The sequence below is a fragment of the Octopus bimaculoides genome, chromosome 4, assembly GCF_001194135.2.
Source record: "Octopus bimaculoides isolate UCB-OBI-ISO-001 chromosome 4, ASM119413v2, whole genome shotgun sequence".
In the NCBI taxonomy this organism is placed as follows: domain Eukaryota; kingdom Metazoa; phylum Mollusca; class Cephalopoda; order Octopoda; family Octopodidae; genus Octopus; species Octopus bimaculoides.
Window position 1 is genome coordinate 138696044 of NC_068984.1, and position 11962 is coordinate 138708005.

Consider the following 11962-nt stretch of genomic DNA (forward strand, 5'->3'; position numbering starts at 1 on the left):
TATATATATATAGATTCAGATGTATATGGTACTTGAGTTGAGGAACCAGAATTTAGTATGGTATTATCCATACAATTTTAAAATAATCACCTTATATATATATATATATATACATATATATATATATGTGTGTGTGTGTGTGTGTGTGTGTGTGTGTAAGGATTTTGTGATGAGATAAAGAACCAAGGCTGTGTATAATATAGAACATTTATAAATAGAAGGTCTTACAGCTGTTTCCAGGATATTTATTATATCCCTTCATCGGAGACGGTATGAGAGGATGGTTAAGCAATAGTTAGTTTACTTAAGATAGGAAACTGAGTGAATGTAGGGATATTGTATTTGTAAATATATATATATATATATATAATATATAGGTAGGTATATAGATATATAAAGAATAATGCTCTTTTTATCATTGAGAATACTGGATCGAATGCATCAGATTGCTAACATTCCTCCCCCCTCGAACCTCCATAACAAATTCAATGCTATTTAACTTCCTCTGTAATCTTGCTGGATATCTCAATTCACAGACATGCTTGGCTTACCTGCATGTTTCAAAGGAAAGTAAAATTCCACCCAACTTGCTGCTAATTCTCTCTAAATTCTCTTTCTCTCCCTGCAACTATACTTCGTTTAGTTGATCGTTTGCTATCCTGTAATGAGTCTAAATTAAACCTGAATCATTATTATTCTGTTGAGCTGCAGAACATTTTGCCTCTACATAAATATAAATATCTAAAAATGTCTGTCTCTGACTTTCTATTCTTTTTTTCTCTCCATCTCTCTCTCTCTCTCTCTCTCTCTCTCTTTTTCTATACATCCATACACATATATATGTATATATATATGTGTGTGTGTATATATATATATATATATATATGTATATATATATATATATACACACACACATACACACATTTTCATATACACATATATATATCTATTCACACACATATATACATAATCTTATCCATTCCAGCAACACTAACATACTGGCTGTGAGAATGCTTCTCTTGCATTTTGCAAAGAATGTATTTTTTTGGAGATGTGAGATTATTATTTTTCTTTATATTAATATTTTATTCCTTTATTTCTGCAGTAAAATGTTCTTTAATTATTCAAAAATTTCTTATAATTTTTTTTTTTCTATATCTTTGTTTCAAGATGAAAATGAAAAATTAAATGAAAAATAAAACAGTGAAAATTTCACAAGAAATCATTCTTTTCTGAAATATTCTATGCATGAAATGATGTTCTTTTCTTATTTTAACCATCTCCTCCCTCTTTATTATTATAGCGCCTTCAGCTGCCAAATGGTTCCTTTCAAAATTGTTCCTCTTGTGTCCTTTCTGGGTTCAAGCTTGTTTCTCTTCAAGCTCTATGAGTGATGTCTTCTTTAGTTCATCCACCATATCATTACCCCATCATCATTTTATTTATTTAATCAGTTCATCTCATAACATGGTTGTATATGGTTATGTTGATGAGTTTTATCCTTGCCGCTCATCAACTGTTTGATGCACAGAATTTGCTAACAGTCATGGCACTGTGTGGTAAGAAGCTTGCTTCTCAACCACATGGTTCCAGGTTCAGTCCCACTGCATATCACCTTGGGCAAGTGTCTTCCACTATAGCCTTGGAGCAACCAAAGCCTTGTGAGTGGATTTGGTAGGTGGAAACTGAAGGATTCCATTGTGTATATCTGTATGTATATATGTATGTATGTATGTGTGTGTTTGTGAATATGTACATGTATGTATGTGTGTGTGCTGTTGTCTCCTTGTCTTGACATCACATAATAGTTGTAAACAAGTATTACTGTCATACAAGCAGTGACCTTCATTTTCAATCTACCATGAAAACATGTCTGACCATGAAGAATATTACCTTGTTTGGAAACAATGACAGGAAGGGCATCCAGCTGTAGGAAAATCTGTCTCCATAATTCTGTCTGACCCATGCAAGCATGGAAAAGTAGACATTACATGATGACGATGATGATGATGATGACGATAATGTGTATAACTGTTATGCTAGAGCTCTGAATTTCCAAATGAAACCACTCCTGAAACATTTTAAAAGATATTAAAGTGTTGGCTTTATAGCAAAGAAAAGTACTCATAATGTTTAACATTTACAATAAGTAGCTAATAAGATTTTTAAGATCAATACATGTGTCTTAAGGAATGGGAAAAAATCTGAAATTATGGGTGTTGTCTTTCTTGAAGTTCACATCACCACCCTGTACACAAACGCACTGTGTGAATTTCCTCTAGTGTAATGTACTCTTGTACAATAAATGGCAACAAGTGAACTTAAAATTATTTCTTGACATAAAAAATAATATATTGTGCTGTTATTTGTTGGTGTGAATTATGGATATTATAAACCACCCACTACGCACATATATATATAATTGATCATCATCATCATCATTTGGAAACGTGGGTGTTTCATTCAGCATCCTTAAACAACCCCTATTCAGGGACCTTTTGAGCGGGATGGGCTACTCGGCCTGAAGAAAATTCTAACTGTGCCCCACCTGCGAGGTCATGCGCTGTTAATCTTGATATGAGATCACCGTGTCGCTCACATATGTTTTTAATGCATGTGCCTGGTGTACCCTCATCAAACGGGTTGTCATGATGGGTAAACTGGGCTTCATATATTTTACCCCAGTGTCACTTTCATGGTATGCACTGTTATTTCACTCAATAATAATAATAATAATAATAGTAATAATAAACACCACTCTTGACAGCTCTTTTCCATGCTTGCATGGATCAGACAGAATTTGTTGAAGAAGATTTTCTACAGCCAGGTGTCCATCTTGTGTCCAACCCTCACCTCTTTCCAAGGAAGGTAATATTTCCTCATGGCCAGATATGTTTTCCACAGAAGACTGAAAACTACATCGCCCGTATAACAGTGAGGCTCATTTACAACCAAGACAACAGCAAACACACGCACACACACACATGCATGCATTCAACAGGTTTCTTTCAGTTTCTGGCTATCAAATCTTTGGGGCTGTAGTGTACACTACATGTAAACTGTTTTCTTACATGACTCTCTTGTGTTTCATTAAAGAATATATTTGATTGTTTCTGAAAGAAATATGCTTCAATAAGTTGATCCTTTTGTTTTTTGGGTTTTTTTCCAGTCATATTATTGCTTCTATACACTGTTGTTTAGAGAAGGCATGAATAACAGTAAAAAATTGATACGTTATCAACAACAATTGAACTCTAACCTCAGATCTCACAATGTCATAACAATGTCATTAATTGTCAATTACCAGTTATGCTGCTTGATGTCACTAATTTAATACAATGTAGATTATAACAAAAGAACAGCTTAAATATTAGGAGAGAGTATCTTTAACCCTTTAGCATTTAAACCGGCCATATCCGGCCAAAAGTATTCTGCCTATTCTATGTTCAAACTGGCCAGATCTGGTCTCTCACACAAACCCTACAATATCATTTTAAAAATTAACAGCTACCTCATCAAAATCTCATAGCTACATGATTACTTCAAAACAATGTGGATAAAAAAGCATTAATTATGGCAGAATAATGTGAACACTAAAGGGTTAAAGATCCTGAGGTGAGACTCTTACAAATGAGGAAATTCTTAATAGGGTCATGACTACTGGCTGGCCACGTGTTCTGTCTTGCCCAGCGGTTCTCAACTGGGGCCCAAATAAGATTTCATTGTTAAAATTTATGCGCAGTAAATTGGTTATATTTCTACATTACACAAAATATTTTAATAATTTTTTTAATACAATTCCTAATAATATTTAATCATGAAAATATAATGGGAGTTTTTAGACATCAAATGGGTATGGAAATTCTGAGTAAAATAAGATTCAAAGAGATCCGTAAATAAAAACATAGTAGAGAACCACTAGTCTAGCTTGTCGTTGGCACTGGAATACAGCCATGGTTTGGGTGCTATTTTATGGCAGGCATAAATGAGGCTGGCCAAGGATTACTTGGTGACAGACATTAGAAGATGACCTGAACAGAGTCAACGTTACATAGAATGGATGTGCAACAGCAGCAGCTGATCAAACCCAATGGAGGGAGTTTGTTGCCCAACATGCTGAGCAGTGCAGGAAGAGCTCAAGCTCAGACTTATAACTAGGACATTCATGCGATGGAAACTTCTGGAAAATGACACAATTACTTTTTACAGAAAAATGTTTGTGCAGAATAGGAACTTTGTAAAGGAATTTGATAAATGCAAAATAATCAGTGATATGATAATGCAATTTTTAGATTATGTACTGAGTTATGGTTTGTATTTACTGTAAATATAGAATTTTAGAAATATATGGCTTAGATTTCTTTGAAGAACGTTTATATCTAGTTTACTGTATTACTATGAGATCATAAAAGTAACCAAATATGGATAGCTGTATAAATTATCAGAGCAGTTCTTTCATAATTCGACATACCTCATCATTATTATTTTACATACACTTTCCAAGCTGACATGGCTTGATAGTCATTACTGCTCTTTTAGAAGTGTGTGTGTCTGTATATGTTTGTCCCAGTCACTACTGTTGGACAACTAGTGTTGGTTTGTTTATATCCGATATTAGTGGTTCAGCAAAAGAGTCAACAGATTAAGTACCAAACTTAAAAGATAAGCACTTGGGTTAAAATTTGTTTGACTAAACCCTTTAAGGTGGTATCCCAGTATGGCCACAGTCTAATGGATGAAACAACTAAAAGATAAACAATACAACTGTCAGACAATTCTCTCTGAATTCATGAATTGTCTTACCAAAGCATTCTGTACTGTCTGATCTGAAAGCTAATGTCTAAAAATAAATCTGAAACAAAATGTTCATCGTTAGAATTCTCTAAAACAATGTTAGAATTATATCATAATGAAATATAAATTGCTGTCTTTCTATAATTAAATCCATTCATTGAAATATATAAATAAAGATAATTATCATAAGATTTTAATTGGGTCACATTACAATTAATTGATTCATTTAGTTGAATATGTACTTCACAGTAAAACCTCCAGAATTATAGAAATAATATCATTTAGATGTGGTACACAAATTTCATTTTTGTATTTAGCCTCTTTCTTTTAGTTTCTGAGATCAAATTCCATATAGGTCAGCTTTCTCATTTATTCGTTTGGGTTTGATAAAATAAGGTATTGGGCAGAATGTGTGTGTGTGCATGCATTTCTCCATTTATGTCCCTGAAGCTTAGCAGCTCAACAAAAGTATCTGATAAAACAAGTACCAAACTTTGTTCAACTAAAATCCTTCAAAGTGGTGCCCCAGTATGGCCACAGTCAAATGACTGAAACAAATAAATGGAGAACTTTGTCCAATTGTCTATTTATTGTGTTTGCTTTTTCACTCCATAATCTTGTCTCTTGTTTTCATCTTACTATTTTCCCCTTTTACATTCTGCTTTTCTGTTTATACATCTGTTCATGTTTCTTTCTTTCTCCTTCTAAATTTCTCTCCCACATCTTCTCTGATCTTCATCTCTATTTCAGCATCATTGAAAATTCTAATCACATGTACATGTTCCTTTACCATTGTTATTTAATCATTATAAATGTGTCTGTGTGTGAATATATATTTTCAAGGCAGAATTCTGAAACTTGCCGTCTTATCTTCCACTCCAAACACAGAAGTTAACTGGTATGAAAGATAACCTAATTTTGTATGGCACAAGAAAAGTTTTCAACTGTTTTTGTTACTCTGTCCCTGCTTTTGATTGCATATATATATATATATATATATATATGTGTGTGTGTGTGTGTGTGTGTGTATAACAAAGAATGAATATAGCACAACTTTGTAATTAGTTACAATTGTTTCTGTACCATTCCATTTTTAACCACATTGCATCAAAATGATTTTGAGTGAAAAGGTACCCAGACTGTTGTGAGGTCATTTTTTTTCTTTTGTAGCACCAGTGTTGTCTCATCCATGGCAACACTAAGGAATCTGGTCTTCCCTACACCTCTTTTCTGTACTGTTTCTACATGTTCATTCCTTTCTTTCTTACACAACTGAGAGGAGCCAGAGTGGGACTATGAAAAGATTAAAAGAAGAGATGAACCAGAGTGATAGGAGCAAGAGGATGATGGAAGAGAGGGAGTGAAAGAAAGAGAGGGTGTAATAAGCAGCTACATGATGTTGGTTGGTAAGGAGGTTGAATTAAAACAGCATGAGAATTGTAATGGCAAAGGGAGAAAGTATTAGGTGGCAGACAGATTGATAGGAGTATTAGAAGTAAAAAAGTGTGATGGATGTCAACAATAAGTGAAAGAGGAGGAAATGGTGTGTGTGTGTGTGTGAGAGAGAGAGAGAGAGAAATTAATGGCTTGCAATAGAGATGGGTGATAATAAGAAGGGTTTGCAAAGAGACGTTCAATGTGATACAATCCCTTGTTACACAACCAACATGATGGAAGAAGCTGAAGTGTTTTAGTGAGACACATCGGAGTCTATCTTGCTTGAGAAACTACATCTGCCTGCTTCTATGTACTCTTATTTTTCTTCAAACATGTGTTTATCTCAACACATAGCTTTTTGCATGTCTCTATTTCTCTATAATAATAATAATAATGCTGCTTGTTTGATTTAATATATAATCACAGAAATATGAATGTTTTTGATTTTCTTATATGTTTCTCAAAATATATATTTTAATGCATAAATATGTGTATTTAGGATAATGTTATGTATTAAGGTTGTAAAAATTCATGTATACTATTAATTTGAAAGTTTATGTGTGTGTGTGTGTCTGTGTATACACTCATCCACATACCCATTTACCATTTACCTCAAATATATAGTTGTATATATATATATCCATCTATTGTTTTCATAATCGGTCATAATGTCTCGCGTTTAAGATGATTCCCATGCTTTCCCTGATGAGAAGGTTACAATTTTAATATCAAAGATCCCTATGGATCACACAGGTTGTAATCCTTTGAAACATATGTAGGAATAAAGTATGCAATTATAACATGCGTTTTCTCCATTCCTTAAATTCTTAAATATACTCAAATACCCAAAATTTCAAGGAGTTCCTGCCTTAAAAACAGGAACTAAACCACAGTTATTTTGTGTTCTTTGCTACATTGGTTTCTATTAACCCATTTATTCTATCAGAAGAATTTTTATTCATTAAGATAGAAGAAATACACATAATTATATATATATATATATATATATATATAATGTGCACGTGTATATGTTATTTATATGTATATCTGTGTTTATGTGCATACATAGGTATATATAATCCCATTATGGTGACAAAGAATGAATTTAGCCCATGTTTATTAGTAGTCATAATTGTTTTGACATCACTCCGTTTTTCTAATCATTGCACATAAATGATTTTATGAGAAAAGTTACTCAATATTTGTGGTTAATTACATTGGAGTGGTACTTCATCAGGCTTGAATCAAAAGGTTCACTATAAGCATACATTCATTCACTCACATAAAGATATAAATATATTTTCAGAGAAATAGGCATTTACATGGACACACACATAGTCAGCAGTTTAATTATCAAAATGACAGGGAAGTTGAAATCCTCATATCCTGATTTTGGTGAAGTTCCATTCTATATTTATCCAAAGAATATTTACCAAACTCAACTCATGGTCATATGAACCATTATTAGCATCAAGTTGAGCTTGCTTCGATTTGCTCAATATGCTACCTCTTTTTCATCTTGTATAGCATTTGGGAAGTCAATAGAGCAACATATTGTGTTCATAAAAAAAAAAATAGACGACAAAGGTTTTTTTCTGAACTTCTTAACCCATGTACAACCATGTTGAGATGTTCATATGAAAGACATTTAAACACATTTATATATCTTAGCAAAGATATATCACTTCCAGTCAAAATGAACACTCAAACACACACTTCCACATGCATGCACACATATATATAACAAGTTTGTATTATATTTGGTGACACAATTGGACAACCCATTGTATGTTTTCAGAGTGTAAAATATTCACAGTATATGTTTGTGTATAATGTTTGTATGTATAATTTGTTATCCTTCTCTATTTAAAGCTTCCTCAAACAAGTGTTCTGAACCTCTATGATCAACACACAGAAAATAGCAAATCAATAACCTCTGTACCAAATGCTTTTCGGATTAAGGCAGCTGATCCACCACAATTCCTCAACGAGGATGAGGCTAGACAGTGGGCAAAAGACCGACAGAAAAAGGATAACCATAATTTGAGTAAGTTGACGCTATTCATTAGATAATTACTATTTTTAAATCTCACAATGTGAGATATTCAGCAACAGTACTTTGTAGTAAAGATCGTTTGCCAACATAACATGGCAGTCCTGGTTTAGGACTAATGTTGCTGTAATTTAGCCCCAAGAGACATTGTCTCCAGCTGGCTATACGACACGATCTGTGTCCTTATATTTTCGAACAAGGGAATCACAATATACAGATATTGTTTTGAGCTGAGTGGAGGTGCTAGATTCTCTTGTTCAAAAATATAAGGACACGGATTGTGTCATATAGCCAACTTGAGATGATGTCTCCTGAGGCTAAATTACAGCAACATTAGTCCTAAACCAGGACTGCCATGTTCTGTTGGCAAACAATCTTTACTACAACACTATTCATGTTTAAAATTCTGTCATGGCTCCTTTTTATTTTCATATGTACAAATTTGATTATAACCTGTTGTGCATTGGTCGGGCTGATGAATGTTGGTAAACCTATTATACACATTGTCTAAGGTCTGTTGGTCTACCTCTTATATAGTTGTCTAAGTACAGGTTCACAAAGGTGTTGTGTTATTGTCTGTGCCCTATCCAAAGTCCTTCTGCTTGATAAGGTTGATGATATGCCAGTCAGCAACCAAGTGAGCAATGTAAGAGCAGCTTATCGATATGGAATACATTCTGTTATGTAGTATAGTTGTACAATAATAAACTATCTAGTAGTGAAAGCTTGTTGCATGTATTTTGCTATCTGGTTTTTACAGAAAATATTTTATAGAATTAGAACAACTCAACTGATCCTTGAGAGTAATTCATTGCTTGCAACAAACTTCAAAAATTTCTTTAATGTGCTGAGAGTTTCAGTTCTTTACATCCTTGATCCAGAAGTACCATGCTTTCACTAATTGTTTTGGCTGTCCACGTAGCCATAATTAGGGGCTAACACATCTCAGCTTTCACACCCTTTACTGAAAGGATTATCCAGGATGTGGCAGCTACAGAGACAGGAGCCTGCTATCTGTGTTTGCATGGATTGACCTATTTACAGATTACATCTTTTAGCTGTTCATGGCTTTACAGAATGGTGTTCATTGCTCAAGGATATATTCACCTGCTTACATAATTTATATAATTAATTAGCTTGCTGACCAGAATTCCTATTTCAAATTACATCAGTTCATATGTAGTGTCTACTTTCTGATAAATATTAACTTTGTTCAAAATTTATAATTCAAATTTTATTTATTATTATTATTAGGTAATCACACAGAAACATATTAACATATGTTGCTTGAGAATCAAGAAATGACTATTCTGTTTCTAGATAAATCTTTATGTATTGATCTTGTCTATAAGACTGGATGACAGGTGATATAATAACAACAGAGAACCAGAATAACTAGCTTAAAAATTTAGCTTCAGCTTTTTAGGTCTTTAGTTCAAACACTGACTATGGCTTTCCTTCCTCCAGCATTAATAAAATGTAAAACAATAATATGTTGGTCTTAATTCAGTTAATGCCATTTCTTATCTATTTCCTCAAAATTGCACTTGTGTCTAAAGATAAATGAATATTAGGAACTGGTTTAAACAATTTATATTCTATTTTTTTCAGTTGAACGGAGAAGAAGGTTTAATATCAATGACAGAATTAAGGAACTTGGAACACTCCTACCCAAAAACAGTGACCCGTAAGTAAATTCTCACTGCATTTTATTGGAAAAATGCTAAAGTAAAGAAATTCATAAAATTGTTTGTCTAAAAGGAGGATTTTTCTAATGCAGAAAAAAATCTGACTCCTTGATCATTTGACTCAATTTTTTTTTTTTTTGGCTTCATTAAATTCCCTTGTTATTAGACTTAATGATGGACACTAGTTGGTTGTTAGTATCAAATTGGTTAATTATCTTAGCAATAGTGCCAAATTTTATTATTGTTTTTTTTTTCTTTTGTAATTGATTTAATCCTTCTGTTTCTGCAGTGACACCCGACAGAATAAAGGTTCCATTTTAAAGAATTCCGTGGACTATATTCGAAGACTTAGAAAAGATCAAGATAAAATGCACAACCTTGAAGAAAAAAATAGATTGTCAGAGACAAACAACAGAAAACTTATGCTAAGAGTACAGGTAAGTTAAGATTTACAAAATGTTCTGAATTTGATTTTTTTTTTTTTTGTTTTCATTATTTTGCATGGCATAGCCTGGTAGTCATTCTATCAGTCACTTTTGTTGAATCATTAAGTTACAGAAACATAAACAAACCAACACTAGTTGACAGGTGGTGGGCAGGGAGACAAACTCGAAAGCACACACAAACACACACAATTTCCAACTACTAAATTCATTCACAAAGCATTGGTCAGCCTGGGGCTATAACAGAGGACATTTGCCCAAAATGCCACACTGTGGGATCGAACCTGAGAATGTGTGGTTGCAAAGCAAACTTCTTAACCACACAGCCATGCCTGCTGTTATAGAAATTGTGTTAATTATGATAATTGTATCAATATTAGTGATGTTAGTTTTCTCTGTATGATTGCCTTTTTTTCTTTTACAGCATTTGGAAATGTTGTGTAAGTCTCACGGAATATCAACAGGTCTCCCTAACGACAGCAGTAGCTTGGCAGTCTTTGCAGATCTTCTCACACCACCTTGTGGAAAATCCGATACAGATTTGCTTTTGGACCAAGTCAATAATGGTTTTTCCTCTGTTGGTAGCAGTGCTATGGACGAAGACAGCTCACCTGTCAGCGGAGATCCCATGATGTCATCAAATCCCGTCAGTCCATCAATGGATGAAGATGATGACGAACTCATGTAAAATCCTCACAGCAAAATTACGGAACATTTTGTAAAAATGAAAGAAAAAAAAAGATTTTTTAAATGTCAAAGAAAAGAATAAAGAAAGAATACCAAAAATATGACAAAAAAATAATAAAATAGAAATATAAGAAGCAAAAAGAAACACAGAACCAGAGACATTTCTTTTGCTTCTCTTCACTCTTTCTTTCTTTACTTCCTTTCCTTAAGTGGATTATTATAAAACAAAATGTCTTGACTGTAAAATACAATTGAAATTTATGGACATCATACTGAAAAAAATTCATGTTATTTTTGTTTCCAATATTGTACAAAATATTTCCAAATTTTCTGTCAACTTCTTTCAAAACATTATTTTATTGAATTTTTTTTTTTTTGAAAACAATTTTTTCCTTTCATATTTTTCAAATTTTTTTTTTTTAAAGAAAAAAAAAAATACTCCCCCTCCTCTCAAAAAAATGACTATTTCACAACTAACAGTTTGTATTCTTATCAAACTGTAAATGAGAGAAACACAACTTCATCAAATATACACACCACAATCCCACGTTTGAAATTTCAAATGAACACACCCATCTTTACAAGAAAGAAATCGAACCATATATAAATCATGTTATGGACATAGGAGAGATTTTGTATTTATTTCTGTGTTTTTGTATTTATATGTATGTATATGTGTGTGTTTATGCCTTTGTGTATATATATATATATATATATTCATAATATTTATATATAATAAACATATATATTGATATATACACACACACATATATATATATACACATGCACACATGTATATGGTCTCTATTTTAATCTGTTTCTCATTTTAAAATCCTTATTTCCATCTTCTTTCTTCTATT

The 11962-nt window shown here is 32.7% G+C and overlaps 1 protein-coding gene across 2 annotated transcripts in view; it reads left to right on the forward strand.

Moving 5' to 3' along the window:
- LOC106872781 (microphthalmia-associated transcription factor) overlaps nucleotides 1-11726 on the forward strand; it is a 93575-nt gene extending 81849 nt beyond the window's left edge. For both annotated transcript variants that reach the window (XM_052967524.1, XM_052967522.1), the window contains 4 exons: nucleotides 8104-8278; nucleotides 9896-9971; nucleotides 10262-10409; nucleotides 10840-11726. In XM_052967524.1, the coding sequence (XP_052823484.1) occupies nucleotides 8104-8278; nucleotides 9896-9971; nucleotides 10262-10409; nucleotides 10840-11103 (663 nt within the window). In that variant the 3' untranslated portion in view covers nucleotides 11104-11726. The remainder of the gene's footprint in view (nucleotides 1-8103; nucleotides 8279-9895; nucleotides 9972-10261; nucleotides 10410-10839) is intronic.
- Nucleotides 11727-11962: the final 236 nt, after the last annotated feature.